The 23,641-nt window shown below is 42.7% G+C and overlaps 1 protein-coding gene across 7 annotated transcripts in view; it reads right to left on the bottom strand.

The window, feature by feature from the left end:
• The window catches only part of EVA1A (eva-1 homolog A, regulator of programmed cell death), a 203,721-nt gene that overhangs the window by 10,305 nt on the left and 169,775 nt on the right, over window positions 1-23,641 (bottom strand). For 6 of the 7 annotated variants that reach the window (XM_061460925.1, XM_061460926.1, XM_061460928.1 and 3 more), the window contains one exon: window positions 2,436-2,600. The exons of the other annotated variant lie outside the window; for it this stretch is intronic. In XM_061460925.1, the coding sequence (XP_061316909.1) occupies window positions 2,436-2,600 (165 nt within the window). The remainder of the gene's footprint in view (window positions 1-2,435; window positions 2,601-23,641) is intronic. 7 annotated transcript variants of the gene reach the window in all.

Here is a 23,641-nt window from a genome sequence, read left to right as displayed (position 1 = left end):
TATGTCTGTACAAATGGTTGGATTTTTCTCTACGACTCTTCCTGCAAAGAAATCCATAGAAACAGAGTAAATTTTTAATTTCTAAACTATGAACCTAAAACCTGGATACTTCACAGCATCTCAAGTAGCACTATGCACCTAAACTGAATCCTGCTATTAGCTGACAGATCCTAGAGAGTCATTCAGCTCTCCCTACATCAGACACTTAAATCTTGATGTATTTGCTCATACGCAGACCTCTAAGATACACCAGGGTCAGGAGGACATCCCTGCAGAGATGGCAGGTATGAGAAGGGATGTAGGGGAAACTCTCACTCTTCTAGAGCAGCATCTAGAAACCAGGTGAACACCCCAGGTCATCTCAAATGCTACATTTATATGGGGGCAACCGAATACTGCCTGAGTTGTCCACATACTAAGATCTGGCTCTGAACTGGTTAATCTAAAATCCCTTTACAATTAATGAAAATGAAGGGCACCACCAGGACATAATCTCATATGTATTTCATAACCATATATCTCATCGTACAGAGGACTTCTGGGTTAGGTGGCTCCAGGTTCCTGCTAGGCCTTTGAGAGTTTTGTACAGTTCTACATTGAAGTCCAGAGCTGCTAGGATATGAACATGGGGCCCTTGTGCCATGCTCTCTCACATGCCCACGTCTGCACTGCTGGCAACCCACCTGCCCCTCACTGTCAATACATTCTTGGTATTTGGACTAAGGTTCGAACTAAATTTGCAGTGTGGGCTTCCATGTGCGTGTGCTAGATCAGCCAGGAGAGGCACAGACAGACACCACTTCTGCTAGGTATGGGGCATACCTTGTAAACCATGCCGTGCAATAATGGTGCATTTAGGAAATAGAATAAGGCACAACTCCTCTCATGAGAAATGTAAAAGAATCTTCCTTTTTTTTTTACTTCTGACTTACCCAAAGAACAGATGTAATCAAACAAGTTTTTAAATGAATAGTTGTCTGCATATACTATACTCCAGCAAAGAGCACCGCAAAACCACATAACTGGTTTTGTCATCTGCAGGATTGTACAAGCACAGACAGGGAAGACAGAAAATGACTGGAGTTATGCAGGATGGAAAAAACAAACAAACATAATTTCACAAAGGCCATGTCTTGCTACGCTGTGCGGTTCCCTGGTCTGCCATTCATTCCGGGATTATATTAAAAGACATCCCCTTTCCTCCTTGCTACCTTTGAAGACCTTGTCTCTGCCCAATCAGCTCACCTACTACTGGTTTTCCCTTCACCACTCTTTCTCAGCCAGGGATCACCTAGTCACTCAAACTGTTTCCCAGTGACTATACACCAAGCTGATCAAAACTATTTCAACCAGCAGTAAATCTGCCCAGCACCACAGTATAAGCATAGGAGAGGTTATTCATGATACCAAGCTGACTTTAGTAAGTAGTTTTAATAAAGGAAAGAAAATGGGGAGGGAGATTACAGAAATGTCCAAATATTTCCTTTTGCTACTTTTGAAACATTCTTTCAGCTTTTAATTTCAAAATGACAACTTTGTTTGAAAAGTGGTGCATATTTTACAAATTAATGAATAAACCATGTGAAAACTAAACAAAAAGTGTCATTTGTAGAAGTGAAATGTTTAGGTGAGTGATAATGAGTTCAGAGTATTTTTTTTTTCTTGCTTGAAAGAATTCCCCAGGATCACAAAATTCATCTGGGGCTAACTCAAAATTCTTTCTTTGACAGTTTTTCAGTAAGGCCTCCGAACTGACAAATCTGTTATTGCCAACTCTTAATTCTCTGTGGATTGACTATCCAAGCTGTGGATTAATTTAGCCAGGAGTGCAGACAGGGAGGAGAGGTAGCACTGCCCAGACCCACCCTAGAGCTGAATCTCTGGGAGCACAGGCTGGGAATTTCAGAAATAATGTTGTATACTATCCATGGTGTGTTGGGAAGCACAAAGCAAAACTACTCATTAACTGAATACGTGCTTACTTGTACTTTTCCTTTCTTCGTACACCACCTCTTCCTCCTACTCACCCATCCCTATAGATAGCTAAGATTTGACTTCATACATATTTTGATTTTGCATTTTATTAAAATAGCATCATATTTCAAAGGTGAAAACTTCTCTATCCCCTATGAGGCAGATCTACTGTGTCTGCCTTTTTTGGTTTTTTTCTTTGCCACTGTATAAGACAGGTCTGCAAAGTATTTCTGTGATGAACTTTGACGTGCATGGCCATGACTGCTATTTCAAGAAATCCAACATGAGCTTCACAACAGTTCGCTTTAGTCCATCACTGGTCATGCCTTGAAGCTTCTCTTTCTGCCTGTGACATGGATGGGGTTTGGGAACAATATGGAAACCCACATAAGGGGAGACAGAAGGGAAGAATGAGCACAACACAGTTAAGTTTGGGCCAACATTGCAATAGTCATAGCTACCTGGGAGGGCTCGCCCTATGTTGGAAGGAGAGACATCAGAAAAGAACACACCGTCCCTTATAACATTGGGATCAAACACTCTTGGCTGCAGTGGAAAATGTGGCTTCTGAAATCCTTGGTAATTGGTTGGTCTTGGCTGGGTTTCATGCAGAAGCTTCTTGGGAACTGAAAGAGAGGAGTGAGCAGAGCACAGTTGTTAGAGTGAATTATTTCAGCTGGTCAGAATAAGGATCACCACATTATGCTATGGGCTCAGCTGATGCTTAATTATACCACGTGCAGACCAAACAGACACTCATTTACTACTACTATGAATGCTCTCCAAATGCCAGCACAGAGACATTCAGTGAGAGAATGCTGGAAACTATAGAGTGATTAAGATACACTTTATTTACAATTAAGCTTTGAGACTAGACTAAGGATCAGATTTGGACATCCAGGCTTTGGCCTCAGCCCTAAGCTTCAGAGCTCAGCCTCTGTTCTACCACGACAGCAGGTTGCGCAGGATTCCCCGTAACAGTGGGGACTATCTGGTATGCCTGAATCGCTGCCTCTCTCTGGCCATCAAGGTGCTGGCGTAAGATGACACATCAGAAGTTTCTGTCCGCTCCAGATTCACAAAACTGGCCTCTGGAGGATGGTGTTCATGTGAAATCATAAAGTTTAAATCATCCACCACAGAAGTAAGAAACCCTTCCCACCCTGTGGGATCCAAAATACACTGTTCCCCATTGTGCTTTAGGCTTCAAGTAAGCTGATAAAAGTCCATCCTGAGAAGGGTGAAGACTCAGTCAGTCCCTACTGCTCTCCAAGTTTTGTCAGCCACAGAATTAGCAATACACAGGTGAGATAGGTTAATACGTGACAGTTTGACCATCTATGGGCTCTTCTTTGGACTAAAGCATGCCTTAAGAAGAAGAGTATTTTCTCCTCCTTGATGTTGCAAGGCCAGCTCTTCAGCTGTACAGCCAGGTAAAGAAATCAAAGTCACTGTAGCCACCACACTGTACACCCACTGAAGGTAAATACACACAGTAAATTCACTAAATTGCCCTGTAGGGACAAAGCAGCATGTCATTTGCAGAGCTAAACCAGTTCTCTGCCTTAGCCACAGCCAATACCTGAGGCTATTTCGCAAAGTGCTTTTCCGTACAAAGAGAAGAAAGACATATACAGGCCATTCTGCTCAGAAATTAGAGCAGCAGAATGATGAAAGACAAAAAGAAAGAAATGATGATTTCCAGAGGAGAAAGATATATTTCCCTGTCAGTGACTGTACAGTAATATATACATAAAAGCACCATTTTGTCCCTGCAGACAACCAAGACTTTAGTGTATTAAAGACACAGACTACTGAGAACTATGCACAAGTTTCCTAGACCCAGAGAAACCCCAAGAAAAGATTTCTGGGATGGTCAGGTCTCCTTTCTCCAAGTCTAACGGCAACTGCCTCTCTGATCCCAAGCAGGATACCACCTCCTAGTGCCTTGGTTTCCCCACTGCTCCCTTGCCAATCGTAGTATCTCTCATCTTCACTCTTCATAGGGGCATGAAGAAGTATAATTAAAAATGCAAAGCACTTTGAGATCCTTGGCACAGGCATGAAGGAAAGACTTGGAAAGAGTGCAGCCCTGGAACAGAAAGGAAATTCCTGCCTGCCCCCCTGCACCTCATCAGCTGCCAAGCTGGAGCATGAGATTTAATCACGCCCATTAAATTTGCCTGCATAACTACAAATATTACTGGTGGGTGAAGTGATCCAACCACCTTGTTTACATTGTGTTCTACTTACTGTCTTTGCTGAGGCAAAGAAAATTGTAACTGTGTTTATTGACTGACCTCCTATATTAGGCTGCCAAGAGATCAGCACTGAAGTTCTTGCATTAGTAGAGTCATGCTAGGTCAGGAAACAGACATAACGCCCCACAGCTTCTGAATATCAAAGAGCTGGCACAGCAGTTTCTAGTGAAACCTGAATTGGCAACTGTCCTCTGATAGGAAGGCAGCAAAAGAAACACATGCCCTGTTAGGAACTAGACAGAAGCAAGGGAGATACCTGTGCCAGAGAAATATCAGAAAGTCTGGGGAGGAAACGGGTAGAACAGAGATTACCCTGATAACCACACGGTCACAGAGAATTGCAGTGCTAGGTGCCTAATTTGTGGCACCCAAAGGGACCAGAAGTCATGGGGCTCAGCACCCTCCAAAAGTAACAATCCTTTTTGCTGTATCTCAGGCTGATGACCTGAAAGGCATTTAAAACACACAAGTCGGTTTTCCCTTACACACTTTTCACCCAGCTGCATCCTGGTAACATGCTGATATGCATCCAGTGAAGAAAAGGAAGCAAAAGAGACACAGAGACAATCTTTTTAGCAAATTGTGATTAGTCCTTCGTGTTTCAGACTGACTCTTCTTCATAAACATCTCCTTTCACCTCCCAACATGCATGTGTATCTCTGAGGCAAAACACAGGCTGGCGAGAACTACACCTTTCTTCGACACCACCACCACATTTCATTGAGGCTATTTTTTGTCACAGCACCTTAACGGGGTAGGGTTGTGATTTTATCCCTTTGGGATGGCTGAGGAAGATGACTACCAAGCAGGCATTTGGTGCCTAAAAACACTGGTGGCTACCAAGAGAGCATGTGCTTAATGACGATGATTAGCACACACTTTGGTACTTTCAGAAATCCTGAAGTGACTGTCTTCACTTCAGCAACTAAATCCCTTTAAAACTCTGGAAGCATCTTAGTGCAACACAGGATGTCCACAGCATATGAATGTAGAACTTTTCCATTTCAAGGGACCATTTTTCTCTGTGGACTGCATAAACATCTTGAGCACATTTTGCCAGGAAAGGCCTTTCTTGGCAAAGAGTAAACAAAGTAAGAGCATGCTGCAAGTCTGTTCTTTTTCTAGTTTATATGACGCTAAACCAATACACGGCTTAGATGGCTTGATTTAGAAAGAATGTGAAATGGAAAGGCTTTCTCAAGTGCAAGACATCTCACAATTTCCAGCTAGCTTCTGTGTGGCAGCCAGCTCCACAAGAAAGATTAAACATCTGGTTCCTTTGAAACACCCTCCTTAAATTCTCCAGAGGGGAGCGCATCTGACACAAAGCATGGCATGAATTGAAGCAAGGTGTCAAGAGAAGTTATTTATGATTAAAACCACCAGAAAAAAACAGTACCTGGGATTTTAATCTTATCTCAGTATTAAGCACAGAAATCCTGACAGGGAAAGGTTGGCACTTGGCCTGCTCCATTCAATCAGGCTGGGAAGTTAAAGAACTCAGTCAGTAGAACAAGTGATATATGTAGACATGAGGGGAAGAAAAAGGGCCTTCAATCAAAGTGTTAACACGCCTGATAGTCAGGAGCCCTGCACCTTAAAATGCACATGAGGAACGAGCTGGGATCATCTGGAAGAGAGGAGATGAGATGTTCCAGTAACCTCTGGGGACCTGTGGTCTCTCAGGAGGTAGAAGTCAGCACTGAGACGTGGGTATTTATCCAGATGATAAAATTCTCCAGTAAATTGGGCTGGGCAGCTGAGCAGCGCATACAGAGGAGTAACTTTCTTAACAGCAAGCCATGGTCTGCCATCCAGCCTTGGGTTCAACTCGGGCAACATCACCATGTGAGCCAGGACTTGATCTGGAGAGAAAAGTGACCATTGCTGTGTCACTCTGCAAAGACACCTGCAGAAGGTGGTTCTAGGTTATAAACCTGAAAGGGAGCTTTTGGATCAGCAGGTTCATTCCTCTGCCATTACAGGCTTTCAAGTCTTGATATAATCTCTCCACTCCTGTTTTACAAGCGGTCCCAGTTACCAGCACCCACTGCTCATCTGTCTGAATCCACATCATGCTAGCAACAATTTATACCAGCTCCCAAGACCCACAATACCCATCTGCAATGAATTAATGGTATCCATCTCACAACAAAACCTCACACCACTGCCTACCAGCTTCCCCCCCTGCAGGAGCAGGGTCAGTGGAAAACCAAAGCTGAAGTGTGCTCTCACTGGCAGAGCAGACCCATCAGATTCAGCTACAAGCAACTGGCAGGAGAGCGTGAAAAGGCACATGCTGATGCTGCTGACAGTGTCCTTGTTTGTACTTGGTGGAGACTCCTTCTGCTGGGGTTTTCACACAAGCACTCTCTTGTGTGGCCAGAAATCTGAGGGCTGAGGAAAAGAAAAGGTTACTGTGCCTACAAGAAGCAAAATTCTGAATTACAGTGCCAAGAGCTGGAAAAGACTAGCCAATACCTCACCTCTTCTTCAAGACAACTTGCTGTGTTTTCTACTGTTTCGATCTACCTAGTTTTAAACACTCCAGTCCTGGGGGTTCAGCCAATTGCCATAAAGGATTGTTCTGCAGAGGAATATTGTCTGTCTGAGAAATTCTTTTCCAATATGCTGCTGTTTCAATTTAAGCATATATATCACTGCCCTAATCAAAACATTTGACTGCTATAGCCCCTAAATTGTACGGACAGGGATTTGGCTCAGAGGCAGAGTTTTGAAAGTTTTTAAATACCCGAATGATTTGTCCAATCTCACAGAGGGAGTCTATGCCAAAGAAAGGAAACACACTCAGGATCTCTATATCTCAGCCTTGCACTCAAACCATCCCTTCTCTGCTAATTTGATCATTTGGTGTTTCCTGATGTTTGCTCAGTCCTAAACATGCTTAAAGACTTCCACTCCCAGGAAGCAATTATCCTCTGACCTCCATCTTCACTGTATATACAGATCAGTCAACTGGAGGGGAGATCAATGAAAGCTCAGTCTTAAAAACATACAGACAGGGGGGTTGTAATTCTCCAGTCCTCTGCTATATATTTGCTTGTGCATTTTCAGCCCATAAAGTTTATTCTGAAAGTTCCGTACGATTAAAGCAGCTCTGCAGGACCTTCAGCAAATCCTCCTGTGAGAGCTTGAAGCAGAGTACTATTTGAGCAAAACATGACTCCCTCACCAACGAGGCCTTTTATCTGGGCAGGTTGAGGCCATGAACTGTTGATGCTTAATGTATTTTTAAAATAATAATAAAAAAGCCCTCCTGTGAGTAAACACCCAATATAAACTGCTGCAGGCTTTAGGGGTAGCAGCTCTGAAGGATTTGTGTTTGAGATTTGAAAATGCACAGCATCCAACCAGAAATGGGATCATTCATGCTTCTGAACTATTACAAGAAAGCAATTCCTTAACACATATGTAAGGTATGTGGCTCTCAGATTGCAAAATTGGTGTGCTGTAAAACCTAAATTCACCAAGCAGTCAGTCAACAATACATATTAAAATGATGGATTTTGGCTGTGTCAGATGACAAAATATCATAATACAATCACAGAGCAATAAGGAAAAATCCCACATGTAAGAAGACTCTGCACCTGGTGACAACAGTAGCACCACTGTATAGCTAGAAACACGGGGGTGGAAGATGCTAATTTGATTAACAAAAGTAAACTGAAGCACAGCCTACACCCTTGGCTTCTTTCCAAGGGTCTCACACATGGCCAAGGAGCAAGCTGAAACCTCTTCCAGCTGCTTGTGCCCCATCTAGCTCTGTGCTGGATGTGCCCCTTTCAAGTGAATTAAACCCCATTTGCATCACACAGAGAGATTTTACCTCTTCTTGTGATCACATGCAAACATCCAAAGCCTGCCTTCAGTTGCTCCCCTGCAGTCAGGCATTCCCCCTTCATGTGACAGGGAAGCTTTTTTGGTCAGATATAGGTATAATCACTTAATAGGAGACCATCAGATCCTACATCCTGAAACAGAATAAGGGAGTTACTCAGCCTGCTGCAGGCATGTTTTCTGTGCACAGTGGTTCCAAACCACCGGTAAAAAGGAAGTGACTCATGCCAGTTACAGTAAGTCTACTTCCAAGCATCATGCAGAAATCAAGCAAGACTGTCTGGGAAAATAGCCCTGTCATAACCAAAGCACCTCCTCAAGCCCACAGCCTGCACCAGGGCCTTCCTCCCCTACCCCTCCCTTCAGATGCTGTCCAAAGCAGAAATCCATCTCTGCTGCTAGCAGTTTTTGGGCTGGTGGGAAGCAGCACAAGCTGGGATGCCTGACACAACTCATACACTCTGCCAAGACTACTCCTGAGGCAGCCTAGATGTTTTGCCTTTTACTGCATCTTCTGACAGCAGCCAACTACGCAAAGGTTGTGCAATGAGAATATAAACATAACACAGACAAGCTTTTATCTTGTTTGCCATCCATGGAAAAGGAGATGTTCATCCTTTTCTCATGCAGCTGCAATTAGAGAAGTGACTTAAGAAGCAGAAGCAATTCCAGTCCAGAAACAAAGCAAATGCAACACAAATTATCTTGGTCTCGCCATTCCTCCTGGTGAAATCTCCTGCATGTACATGGCCCTGTGATGTGAGAGGCTTTAGTAGATGAAGGAAACATAGGAAATGGTTCAGCTCCAAATGAGGCTCCCCTGGGCAGTGGGACACAAGCACTGCCCCCTTCCAGCCTTCCCCCCCCCCCCCCCCCGCCCCTTGCACAGGGCTGCAGAACACCTTGCCCTGGTTTCTTCTATTTCTGCGTGTCCAGAAATGCAGTAACTTTATTAAAAGATCCAGTTCACCTAATCTGGGAACTCAATCCAGTACTCTGCAGGTACCTAATGAAGGAGTCCTCCTTAAATAAGCTATGCTCTTAAGCTCCCTGTATTGTCCAGAGTGAAAGGTGGGTGCCTTTGAAAGCCTCCAGGGGAGATTTTGTCTACTTGAATTTAGGAGCCTAGTAAGAGATAGTTAATGAATCATCATGTTGCCTTTGGATTTATTCTCCTGAGTGTATCTGAGTTAAAATCTTATGAACTGCTTCACATCTTTTACTCAGATATTTTAATTCTATCTTGAACTTTTTAGATCAGGATTTGAAGCTACAAACACCTTAATTTCTATCCAATGATGCATGTGCTTGTTCTATCCACAGGCAGTTTTCCTTCTGCTTTCATAGCCATGAAAGTCAGTTGTTCTTCTTTCATCATTTTAAATGTAATAGAACAGAACACGAAGCATCTATTGCCAGCAACTCATAAATCTCCTGCTTGATGTGGCTTTTGGTCTCCAAAGGGTACAGTGGAAAGCATCACATGCACCAGTCTGCTCCCTACATGTCCTATTTGGAAAGAAAAATGGATCAAAAGGAAGAAAGCCTTGTAAGAGATACCTGCAGATACGAAGAGTTACTTTCATCTGGTAGATTTCTGCCTGCTCCCAAGGTCAACAGAATTCTGAATTTTCATAAAATAATGCATGTTTAGGAGGATGAGACTCAAGCTGAGGCTTGTCCAAATTCAAGCATGCTCAGCTACGCCTCCCGTGGGACCTTCTGCCAGCCATAGTTGTAAGACCTCTCTGGCAGTTGGACTGCATTTTATCTCCACCAGGCCCTGAGACCATGACAGTAACTTTGCACACCTGAGCAGCAGTGGTGTATTTTTGAGATGGATCTCAATTCAAATCAAACCATTAATGTCACCTCCAGGTGCTACTGAAGCATGGGTAACTACCATCAGCAAGGTCACTGCAGGAACAGAAACCTGACTTAGCACTCAAGTGTGGAGTGAGTTCCACTCTGCTGACTTAAGCAACTTTTCCTTTATTTGCATGCTGAGCATGGACAGAATCTGACCTTTCAGTTATGTAGCCTCAATCTCAGAAGTGGCAGCAGGCAGGGAAGAAAACACTCTTATAATTACAAGGGTGCTAATAATTATGAGGATGCAGCCGGGAGAAACTTCCAGTCTCCCAGGCTAGGAAGGAGTCCCAGCAGGGGAGCCCATGAGTCAGTTTTGGGTTTCCTTTTTTGCAGCACACGAAGATGTCTGAACTGGGGGCCTGGGCCCTTTTATCAGTTGAGAGGAAGACACACTACAGAGGATGGCACAAAAAGGAGAATATGTTTAATAAGGAAGTCAGACCCCTTCTTCCCGTCTTTCCTATTCCGCTATTTGAACTGCATCGATCATATACTTCCACTGTTATTTTGCAAACCAGCCTACTGATGTCTGGCTTTCTTAGGCATTATGTTGGTGTGTTCAGAGAAGAATTTTAGCACATACTTTGATTTTATGCAATACCCTAAGAATCTCCATTCTACTTCGGATCAAAGCAAAGAAACACTAAATTTCAGATTTTGATACAATTCCTATTTTTTTTTCTCATCATGTTCAGTCATTTTAATCAACGACTTAACACTGCAACATTCTACTGTTTTAAATTACTTTTATACTACAGAAGTGTTGCTCTTTACTGATTTAGGCTACCGAACTTGGCAGAAAGTCTCTTGTGCACCTTATCTATTTTTCAGGAAAATATGTGACACGATACGTGGCTCCCAGGAGGATGCTGACAGAGCAGTAATCATTGTGTGTTCAAGTGTGGCTGATCCAGAGCCAGAGCATTGCTCATGCAAAGAACTGCTCGCCAGCAAGGGAGGAGAGTCTCTGTGCTCAGGATGCCAACACATACCCAAGTGGTTGCAGCTCTGCAAGTTAACTATGAATCAGCTTAGTCACAGCAACTGCTTCTGTGAAACTTGGGGCAAAAGATACTCTTTAAGTTTCAGTGAAAGGTATACAAGCACTGTCAGTGAGAGAGGCCCTTGGAAGTCTTCACTATTACATACCCAAAGGTAGCGGCTGGGTGAGCACTATCTGTCACTTAAATGATAGCCAGGGCAAAGATATCCAAGATAAGGTAAGGAGAAAGGGATGGAGTAAAGGGCCAGTCCCTGGCACGCTCTGGAGCTGATGGGAAGCCATGCCAGCATCCAGGAGAGGGATGGCAAAGAAGTGTGAGCCTAGGCAGGAAAGGAAGGTACAAGGGAAAGTAAGATCAACTACAAATACACTGCACTTCCCTGAATAAAGGGTAGGAAGCCCATGCTTCAGCATCTGAGCTAACAACTAGTATGGTATGACTCAGCCATTATATTCCAAGACTTAGGAATATGACTTCTTTGAGACTACTGACCAAGACAGACATTTAGGGGATTTCCTGTGCTCATCTCTGAAGCAATGTCACCCATCCTGTAGTCCACAGACCACTGGTGACCTCTAAGGCACCAGAAAAGTGATCCAGAAAACAACTAATTCAAAGAAAAATCCAAACCAGTATATCCCTGGATATTCCACCATGGTTTGATCTCAGTGTCTGCTGGCACGCACAGCCAGGAAACACTTCCCATCTGCTCTCCTTGTCTAATTAAAAACCTTTGTAATTACAGCAGTAAAACTACACTTTGTAAAAGAAATATTTTGTTTTTACCTAAGTGCTACTTCTCCAACAATGGGTGCTAGTTCTTTATCGGGTCATCAGCTCTTCCTTTTTGTATTCAAACAGCAGAGAACTAGACAAGGGGCTAGAACTCTTTTCCAAAATTACAGCGATGCCGTGATTATTCAAGCTGAGGAATGTCATCAGAAAGCAGCCAGTAACCTCAGTCATTAAAGACAGTGCCTTTATCTGGTCACATGGTTGATTTAGTGTGGCAATTCTCTGGATTCCATGAGATGCCCAAACTGGAAACTCTGCATGGGGAAAGGTTATCAACAGCACTGAAATAAAGACTAGGAGTGAACAAAACCATATAAAGTAGCTATAGTGCTAAATGCTCATCAGTTATATATGGATGAATGCAGATGAATATTTACTGAACAAAAATACAGCTTAGTTTGAGATACAGAACTTGACGCTGGGATCACTGCCTCCTGTCGTTCAGGACTTGGCTTACACAAGAAGCCAGGCTACACTAACAAACTTGAAATCCAAGGAACTATGAACAAAGTGGCAAAACTGTTTTCAATATAAATCCTTATTTTCATGTGTTCATAACCTGTGAGACATCTCCCTTTGGGGCTGAGACTTCCTGAGCACACTGGAAAGTCTGGGGGAAAACTCTATAGATGTTTTTGAATTATAAGACTATTAAACCTCCCCCGTTTTTTTTAAAGTACATTTAACTGGCAGAACCTCTCTAATGCACAGCATCAGCCTTAAATTATCTGGCTTGCGGACTGTGAAAAGTTCTTTGCATGGTTTATGTATTAATTTTTTTTTTTTTTTCTGGTAGAAAAACACGTAACATGCATCATCTTGCTTCCATGCGTATCCTGAGGGAGCAGTAGGGACTCAGAGCTCAAGTGGTACTACAATTGCTACTGCAAGTAACTGCCAGTTTTGTGGAACAGCAAATTATAGTCACTCTCCTGACGCCACATAAAAGCAGATATACACTGCGGAAAACAATGCCAGGGTTTTGTTTTAGCCCAGCAAGGATGTTACTGAGCACCTACCCTATACTCTTATGCAATTTGCCCTGCAGCTACTTCCACCAGCACAGTCTGGGAGCACGGGAAAAAAATGTGGGAACACGCAGTGCTGGATGCTTGTGGCAGTTTTCCAGGACTGATTATTTTTGATTATTTAAGAGAACACGAGGTTTTTTAAAGCTAAATATTTGTTTCTATTATGCTTCATGAAACGTTTAGCAAGTACAATGTTTCATGCACACTAGTCTGCCTTTTCCACTCTTCACACATGCAATTAAGATTCATTTATATGAATATCCCTATCTCAAATAATATCTGGATTCATGCCACCTAATTGAAGGCACTTTACTGGAAGGCAGCTAATTCATCTCTCAATTGATTCTAGAGATAGGCTGACTAATCTCTTAGTTTAACCACTTCAGTTAAATACCTGCATTACTGCAAGTAAGGGTTTGCAAAGCTGAGCAGCAAGTATTCAAATTATAGCTATATACTGGTGTAGGACATTGCTTGGCAAAGGACTAATCTAATTTATTCCAAAGTTATCTGAACTAAACCATCCCACATCAAATCCTACCCACCAAATTAGTGCAGAAATCATTCCAGGACTACCTGGGCCTCCCTTGAGACCTCTCTAGCAGACTAGCAGGTCTCTGGCACATCCCAGCTAACCATACTACTTGATTGACCAGGTTGCCACCCCAGCCAAGCCTTAGGGTGGTCATTCTGGGAAGGTCATCAATGCTCCCCTACTAGTGGCCTTTGGCAAGCACAGTCCAGTTCCTGCCTGTTTGGGTAGAAAAGCCCATCAGCTGCCACCTCTTGTACACCACCTTTCAAAATGACCGAATCAATCAGTTCAAAAGTGTAAATGGAGACACATTGTAACCTGCCATGTGTGTAAAAGTGTTATTATTTCATATTCCCTACGAAATGCAGGTTGCTAACTCACAGCCAAGGAGCTTACTTCATAGGACTGCTATTTTTAGGCTTCCTTTCTGGAACTCTTAGAAAAAAAATAAGACGTAACACATACCTTTGCTGCTAGTAACTTGAATCCCATGCAGATCCTTTATCTGGCATGTACTCAATATAAGTTGCCACTTCATTCAAGTGGAATATAATGTTCTGTATTGCAGTATTTGTTCCTGCTACTGGATATCTTGAGCCCACCAACCCTGATATCTTATCATCAGATGAAAGGAATAATCCAAACAAAGACGCTGTAAACATCTTTTGAACAAGGAAACCTTTAACAAACAGATTTCCAGGAGATGGTACAGACAGGGATGCTTTACAAGACCCTATAAACAGCAAAGAAACTCATAAAAACAGTCTTTCAAAATCTTTCTGTCCCATGCTAGGAAGACCCCTGTTCATACCAATGGAGAGACTGCTCATCTCTGGAAACACATGCTGCAGAATTTGCTTGTTTCACAAATAAGAGTGGCTGGTCCTCAAAAGGAAAATTAATCCTTATCAATGCAACTGCACAGAATAAAATCTACCTCGCAGCTTGCCAGGGTTGTAGTGACAAGATGTTACTAATTGCAGTTCCAATAACCATCCACGTTATTTAAAATCTGAAGTAACCTACCTTAATTACCTTAGCTCTAATAACTGCATGGGATCATAACAGTTAGAGGAGAAAAATAGCTGTTAACTTGTTGACTGCCAGATGCAGACTGCTGATAGGAGATATATCAGATATTAAAGCATTAAAACTGACCTCAGCCTGGCAGGAGAGGGCTGTGATTCATGCCCATGACTCCTAGGCACAGTGGGAGTACAAACAAGTAACTGAACAAAGATCAAAGCATTAGCTGTTTCAGTGGAATAAGGCAGGAGATTAATTTACTCTCAGGTAAACCTTCCTAACTTTCTCCCAGTTCAGCAGGAACATAAGCAAATCCAGTGTAGAAATCTGTTACATCACCACCTTGCTTACACCTCTACCATCCCATTACAACTATTATTGCAAGGAAGGTGAGAACTATTCTGCTTAGTCGGAGCTTTCCATCTTCAAGTTGCTTCAGTGTTTTCTCTATGAAAAATAAAGAACCTATCTGAGAAATCAGTATTAAAAACAATAAAACCTCACACGAAAGCTATTTTCTTCACCCTTGAGCAAATAATTCACCTCCAATTGTGTCCCAGTTAATGGAAAGTCCAAGACAAATAGAGTTCAAAGTAAGGCACATTGTGAAAGAGGCACACTAATTAAAAATGCAGTACGTAGAAAAAAATGTCACTTTTTTCTTCTACAGCACTTGGTGCAAAGAACTGCCTGCCCAATTTCCCAAGAGCAGTACAAGCTTTGGAGGCATCTAAGATTTGCAGGCAAGTTTCACAGACCTGGAAATCAAAACCTATCATCAGTCTAATCTCCATATAGCTGGCTCATAAAAGGAGTAAAATGGCTGCAACATTACTCAAACTCAGGCATCTAATGAAATGTATGAGCAGTAATTCTGATATATCATCCATAAAAACTTCCCAGACTCTTTCAAGGGGAACCACAGCAGTTTGCAAAGCAGGGTCTTGCACCAGTCCTCACACAGCTTGTGCCACCCTGTCAATCTACTGTCACAGGACTGGAAGGACAGAGGTGGGATGAAAGGTCAGACTGGCTCTCCTGACCTTGGAGGCGGTGACCCAGCCTGCCTGCTTCCCTCTAGGCCAAGCAGGCAAGGAAGTGGTTGGTGCTGCTTGCTGTGTGCAAAGACAATTGTCTGTTCTCAGATTCTGTACTTCTGCTGATCATCTCCAGAGGCAGAAAGGATTCTTATTCCTCAGCGAGGGCCTGATGTCATATGAGGATATTTTGTTTTGTTTACCTTCTTCTGAGGGGATGGAGACTCAATATCCACAGCTATCTGCAGTCAACAAGCACCTGGATGCAGAGGAAGAGGGAGGAAAGAAATCCATACGTAGGAGGAATGACCCTAGCCTCATCAACAGACCCTGGGTTTCATGCAGAGCATGCCTAAAGTGATGAGGAAACCTGGGAAGGGAAATGTGTGTGGTCTTTCCAGTATTCTGTTTAGACCTGTGAAGATTTTGTGATAGATAAAGATCACCTGATCTTTGAAACCATTACAAAGACACAAGGAGCATTAGTATCCACTCTGACATGTCCTGGAAGAAGTAAACTGTGGTTGCTGTCATGCAAAGAAATTAAACACACCATTCACCTAGTAAAGTCTAACAACATTCGTGCCATTAAACTCTCTTAGCATTCAAAACAGGGTGGCTCCATCCAAAATGCCTGCTGGGAATAGTGTGTGGCTCATGCTAACTTTTAGGCCATATCAGGACCATGCAACACCAAATATTGTTTCTGCAGCTTAGCAGGACGGTCCACTGAGTTCTCATGTGAGTAGCTCCTGGGCTTTGGCACTATTTTGCTCCTCAGTACAGACACACTCAGTTAAGTTCAGGGATCAAATGCAGAAGACGAAGCAGCTGTCCTAGCTTGGGAGGTCAGCACTGCTTCTCAGGGAGCAAAGCATCTGTGACATGAAATCACAGTTCTGTAGCAGCACAACAGACATAGGGGCTGATGACCTGGAGATGTAGCAGGCCAGCAAAAAAGCTGTCCACAGCAAAGGAGGCTGGGATAGCCCAGTGGGACAGTTTGCAGACACAAAGCCACGACACATCTGCAGCTCAGGGATATCAGCTATGTGTTATACGAATGGACAGCCCTTTAGAAACACTGAATGCTGAAATGCTCCACAGGGAAAGAAGACAGCTGAAAAAATTCACCTGGCCTCTCCTGAACTGCCCCTGCACACGTGTCCCAGCCATGCCTGTAACAAAAATACTGATTTATACAGAGGTACCTGCCTCTGAGGGACCTTCTGTACTGCACAATCTGCCCTCATGAATCCCTTTGACTTTTTGCAACCACGCAGAGAGCAGCACTCAGACTTCACTGAGAATGAAGAGACTGAACTCAGCCAGCCTAAATGGAACCCTCTTATCAAACTACTTTATTTAGCACAGCACAGAGCTGCTACTGCCCAGAAACAGGAAGGATCCATATTACCATATCTTTTCCTAATGCTTCTCCTTTCTCTTTAAACACAAAGACCAAAAAGATTGTGAGAGTCCAGCAGACTCATGTGATTGAAAAAGGATATTATACTGGGCACCTCATCCATCAAAGAGACCAACAAGTTTTAAGAAAGAGATGGTGGGATAAAATAGTCACCTGGGCCAAATTCAAGCCATAAATGTTGTTTCTTTTTATGTCAAAGGGAAGTCTTTGACTTTTAATCTTTCCATATTTCAATTAAATGATCCAAATGACAGAGAGCTAAAATAGATGATAGATGCACAGCTAACACCCCCACATGTCCTTTGGTCCTAAGATTTCTTTCTTAAATGCCATTACAACCACTCTGAAAACTACAGTGGAGCTTATTCTACTATTACAGTGATCAAATGTTTGCATCAATCATTTGATTTAATGAGCTATCCAAAGACTGTTTCCCATCAGTGCTTTTTTTGCAGCCATGGCTGTGCTTGAACCAACTGCAGAGATAAAAGATAACTTCCTATGTGGAAACTCTCATCCCCCATCCATTCCCATCTAGGCAAAGCTTTAGAGCCAAACTTGTACACAATTAATCATTTCTGCAAAAATGTGATGGTAAAGTCTGATATGAAAATTTCTTTTTCTTCTCAATTTGACTGAATAAAAACAAAATTCCATCTTCTGACAGAGCTCCCTCAGACCAATAATTCCAGCTCTTCCTCCTTAATTTTCTTGTTCTTCTATTGGTATTTATCGGGGTTTTTCCAGCAAGGAAGACCCTGATTGCACTATTAGACAAAAAAACAACAGAAGAAAAAGTCCTAGAGAAATAAGTCCTCATGGGTGTTGAGCATGTGGAGCCAGAGATACAGCTCTGGCATGACAATCACTTACAGATGGTAAAAAACTGCATCTCCCCACTTCCACGACAGCCAGAGATTTACAAGCACTCCAGCTCTCTTGAGACAGAAACCTTCCACCCAATCTACATACAGGTATTTCCTTCCCCTGGGTGACAAGCTTACCCCAGCCATGCTCTCAGGTCTGGCTCCAACTCTGGAAAACACAAACTCCTGGAAATAATTATTAATCAAAGTCTTGGCCTGAGACACCTTGATATAGAGCTCAACAAGAGGTCTTATACTGGCTTCTGCTTGTGCTGGCACATACACACAGATGGACATAAGCCACAATGAAAATGGACTGTCAGGAGACAGATTAAAAGCTGGCTGTGCAAGTAGTCCTGAACCCTAAACCTTCTTCTGCCTCTTTTGTTCTGTGCTCCAGCTTTAAAGATGATTCCAGCAAAGAGCTGAAAAAAATGATGCCTATAAATGTAGGGCTTAATGAAACAAAGCACTCAATTACCTGATTAAGAATCATTTTCTTTGTATAGAGAAAATTCAAAACAGTTGCGTTCTTCTGCATTCATTAAGTTGAAACAACCATTGTGGAATATGAAAAGAGTTAGCTGGGGTTTCTGACTGCCAGGCCCACTGTGAGCCACACCAAGCCCTGGCCTCCTGAGAGGAAAGTTTGGCCACAGGAATTGCTCTTTTGCCTGGGTGGACACAATCAGTTAGCTGGCCATAAAACAGGCGTTAACAGACTGGGATTCAAGCACTGCACAGATGTCAGTCAAAAGTTATGCAGAAAAGGCAAAAGATAATGTCTGAGTGATTAATTATTCAAAATGAATGTGCTACCCTTGCTGGACCAGCCAGTAGGAAATGTCATAGTTACAAAAAACGCTAATGGGAAGACTTGCTGGTTGTCACAGTTCACATGCCAAAGGCATAATGAATGATACCTCTACCTCTGGAATGGCATGACTCTCATATCCAGAGATGTGCCTTCAAAAACAAGGTCATGACAGGCAGGTAACACATGCAGGAAGCTCACATGGCTGAGCCGGAATCATTTCTGTAGCTAACCAGAGCACATCCAGCCCAGGCTACAGGGTTTTCAGCTCCATAACCCTCATCAGTCCCCACTTGTAAGCCAGATTCTGAAGGCAATAAGCTGTTAGTGACCTGTGCTATGTGTCTGCCTGCAGCAGAACTGAAGAGTATAGTTGAGGATTTAACCCAGTAACCATAAAACACAAAACAAATTTGATTTGCATATTAGATTCAAATACTCCAGTGCCATGCAAGCATTACCATCAAATCTGATTGAATGAAAGCAATCCTTTGTCAAGGAGAAAACATTTCCTTTTAAAGCCTTCAAACAGACTTGGTCCATAGCTGACGATTACCATCTGTTTCTGCTCAGAAATGAACCCAAGCAAATGTTTCCCAAGCAGCATAGTACATTAAGACATGGGCTTGTTCAGCCCAGCCACCAGGCCTTAGGGGTGCACTGGGCTCACACCACAAGCACTGTCAGCTCAGAGTAAACACAACACAAGGGAAGATAGGGTTAGAACTGGCACCCAGTCTGTCTGGGTGATCCAAACCCAGTGGCTGGGTATCTGGTCAAAGCCACAGGAGCACTGCAGAGAGCTTTTGTCATGAGTTTAGGAGGACGTTTGAACACCAGATTTCTAGTGGTAGTTGCTACTTGCTGCATCAGTACGGGCTTCACCTGACATGGCATTCTCCCAGGATGGAATTCCAGAGCATCCTACAGAGCTCAGCCACATGGACCTCCCAGCACAGGCTCCCTGGTCTGTTGGCATTGCTGTGTAAGCCCATGAGCTATGTTTTTCCTTGCAAACTAAGGAGGCCCAGGGCATTGGTCCAAGCAATAGCAAATGATAATTTGCACTCTTTAAATGTTCGCACAGTCCTCAACAGAAACTTGGTTCATGTCAACTATTGCTCCCCTCAGTCATGGTTGGCCATAGCTTGGATCACTGCCCTCAGGCAGTTTGGATATGTGTGACTGCCCTGTTTCAAAGAAAGAACATCAAGCTAGATGCAAGTCTGCTGTGGCACTCACCCCAAGACCAGAGAGGCTTTGGCATGTTTTATTTCACAGCACAGGTGCAGACCCTGTGCTCTTTCATCACCATTCATGAACACCTAACTCAAGAAGTTTTGGTAAGGACTAGGACCCCCAGTGTGCATGCTCATACCTTCCCATTTGCGCAAGAGAGAGCAAGCCAGAGACTGAGCTGATTTAAATTGTCCTGAGAAATTTGGCTGGGAGTCCCATGCTGTAGAATGAAGCCAGCTGGAAAGTAAAGCTTTTCACTCCATGCTCTGCATACACAGCCAAAAATCACATGTGGGTAGCGTCACCAAAACCAAACACCTTCCCCTGTCCTGCCACAAGTTCTGTGTGAAAACAAATGACCGCCTTCACAGTTGGAAAACTCATATTTCAAGGTAGAGTTTTGTGCTTCAGGAAAAACTAGCCCAAAGTAGAAGAGCAGCATTATCTTTGCCTCTGCTGAAGAGGAGCCCAAGGAAGGATCTACTAGCAAATAGTCAGAGGGGAAGCACAGCAAATCCTGGCCCTATGAACAACACATGACATGGTTTTAGGCAACTCACTAGACCAAACTGAGACAAAGGCAAAATAAACTTGCGTGTCACAGAGTAATAGGGCTGAAAATGACTTTGCAGGGTCATCTAGTCTACCCTTCTAGTCCCATAGGATCCAATCTAGCTTGCTTTTGAATACCCCCAATGATGCAGATCCTACAATTACCATTCCAGCTCTTCCATAACTTCCCTCTTTTCATCATTAAAATATTTTTTTGAATATAAAACTCAAATTCCCTTTCTTACAATTTATGTTCTTCATCCTCTCCAGCAGGGCGGTTAGGGATAAGCAGTGCTCCCTACAGGCAGAGTTTTATGTATCTATCTGAAAACTACTAACCTGCTCTCTTCCCAGACTTTTTCTTGTAGGCTATATGACTTCAAATTAGGATTCATATTACAATTGTATCCAAAGACAAAACCAAGGCTGAGGTTCTCCCTGGGACCACAGAAATGTAGTTTAAGAGCATCCCTGCTCCAAAAATGCTTATAATTGATACAGAAACAAAGGAGAAAATGAAAGTAAAATGGTCAAAGAAAGAAATCATTTCTATTTTAAAGGTCGGAACTTGGAATAGATACACACATTTAATCTTTTCAAGAACTCCCATAGCTGCAGAGGAGTTTACAGAGGGCTTAGTACCTAACAAAATTATTGCATTTGAAAATGTGGTTATTTCTGCTTCTACTGAGCTGTGAGATAAACTATTTTGAAATACAACCTGAAGATGTACGAATGTTTGTGACAGAGCTGGGAAACACAAACCAGATCTTCCAAATCCCCCTCCAAAGCCCTAATCTCAAAACCATTCCTCCTTGTAGGGGAAGCAGTGATGATTAATGGTATTTTTCAAAGCTCTCCAAGATCATATTTTTTCTGCAGGAGCTTAAGACAAAATGATCATTACTTGCTTAGAAACACTTACATGCACCCTACCTTCCAGGGAAAATCATAACAGTGAATGCAAGTTTAAAGGATTCTGCACATCAAATTTACTGTACATGCAAATTTCCTTCAGACAGAACCATTATTAATTGCCTAAATGGTCAAATTTAGGATTTTCTAAAAATGCCTTCTGAGTTTGTATGTGCATTCTACATAATCCATATGCTTCACTGAGCAATCACTCACTATTTTAATTCATTCCTTTTGACATTAGCACACACATAAATTCCCTGCTTCTTGTAATTTTATGCTTTAGCAACACTTTGCATGCCTGGCACTGTGATAGCCTCATGTTTAAAATAACTCATACGGCAGAGGCAAGCATAGTTCCAGCATATCCACAGAATATCAGAGAGCTTATGCCAGTCTGCAGGACTACAGTATTAGAAAACTAGCGGACCATGAGTATATTGTAATAAATACAAAGTTAATGATAATGAACTTAAAAAAAAACCAACCAGGGAACAGAATGTCTCTAAATAAATGTAAACACTGCAGAGTTTGATTTTGTGTTGGGGTAGGAAGTTGCATGTGAGGATGGCGTTAGACAAACCATTTGATGAAAAAAATCTGTTCCTAAAAGAGCCTCGGGGGAAGAAAATAAATCTTTAATTGTTCAGATATAAAACATACCCTCCGACTGGAAAATCTTTTGGAGGCAGTTAGCCACAGAGCATGCTTGGGTTGATGACCTCAGTTTGTTCATGCCCACATTAACTATGGCAGCGCACCACCACTCAGCACAGCAGCAAGGCAGGAGTAAAGTCAAACTGTACCTAAAGGATGGAGGAGCTGCAGTAAGTTGGGAACAGCAGCGCTGAAAAAACACACAGAGGTCAGAGTGGATAAAGAATATACAGTCCAACGCTGTGACCATGGCACACTACTTGAAGACATAAAAGGGAGGAGCATTTTAGGGACAGGTCATATTATTACCTCTCCTACGTGGCATTGGTGAGACTGAAACTGGAACATCGCGTATAATTCAGGCAGTCCATTTGTTTTAACTTGAAGAAAAGATGAAAGAAGAAGCAGAGATGAGGCTGTGGTGTGATTTAAAACCTGAAAAAATGCTTTATGCTGGAAAATGGAAAAAACCTTGATGTTCGGTGAATCAACATGCCGACTGTGAAAGATGACTTAACAAGAAACACTAGCTGAACACATGCCAGATTAGAGACACATTGCAAGACTTGAACAGTCAGGATCACTGATATTTACTATCACTGCCACAGGTGACTTGTCCTTCCTATGGGCTCTCCAAATCAAGACCTGAACCCCAAGATGGGATTTGTTTATTGCACTGAGCTTAGTACAAAAGCAACTGGATAAGATGTAATAAACATACATTAGATCATGTTGGATAACTCCATGGTCCCCTCTGGCTTTTAAACTCTATGAATAAACCTATGACCTTTATAAAACGGCTGCACTGGAAAAGATATTTGAATGCATGCATAATGAGTTTCCCATTATGCTGAAGTATGCATCTTCAACTTTGTTTCTAAGAACACTTAACCTCATGTTTTTCCAAACATGGCTTATACCCCAGATACTATCAGCTCCTGCATTACTATTACTATTTATTTGCACATGAAGGTAGTATTTCCTGTGATCTCAGCACCAGACTCCTTTCTTTTCTGCCAAAATTGTCTGGTCCCCTCCCAGCTCTTCCCCACGTACTCATGCAGCCAAACACTCTTCCTCCTCCTGTTTTCCCTACCCGTTGCTCCTCTTGCTGCCCCACCCTGATGTGTCCAAGAAATCCCCCAAATTAGATATGACTTCTTAAATTCTCTGTCTTGTTTTGGGACGGTCTTCCAGGAGTCAGCTTTCTTGCAGTACACAGACACATGCCCCTTCCACAGTTTATAATCCTCTCTCTTCCTATCCCAGGTCCTGCATTGCCAAGACACGTAATTTAAGGCACTTTGTACTAATGTGCTGTACCCATGTCTATGTGTACAGTATTAGCTGAGGATGACTGCAAGGTGAGGGGACTTAGCTCAAAACTCTTTAATTGTGGCTCAAACAGAAATGCCTAATTTAAAACTAGATTGGGCCAAAGCTAAAGCCTGAGATTCTCAGCATGCACACAGAAAGAAACATCTGTGTCTAATTCCTATAGGTATCTTGCAAATGCTTGTAAGCATATTGCAGACCAGTCTTGCACCAGCACACAGATTAACCAGGCAGCCCCCAAGCGTGGCCTGTCTTTGCTCTGACTGATGACATCTCTCCATGTACACTTTCACTGCATTCCCTTTAAGACTGAGCCAAAACCGTCCTTGTGTGATGGATAATTCATAGTAAAAAGTTAATTTCCTTTCCTTTACACTTTGAAAGTGACAGGAAGCGCAAAAGCTATATATACACCATCTCAGCAATTGTCCTATTTTCTAC

This window comes from Pezoporus flaviventris, unplaced genomic scaffold (assembly GCF_033815535.1).
Source record: "Pezoporus flaviventris isolate CSIRO_AGI_PZ_B2104156 unplaced genomic scaffold, CSIRO_AGI_Pfla_v1 ptg000031l, whole genome shotgun sequence".
Lineage (NCBI taxonomy): Eukaryota > Metazoa > Chordata > Aves > Psittaciformes > Psittacidae > Pezoporus > Pezoporus flaviventris.
The sequence above is the reverse complement of the archived record's forward strand: the minus strand, read 5'-3'. Positions and strand labels throughout refer to the sequence as shown.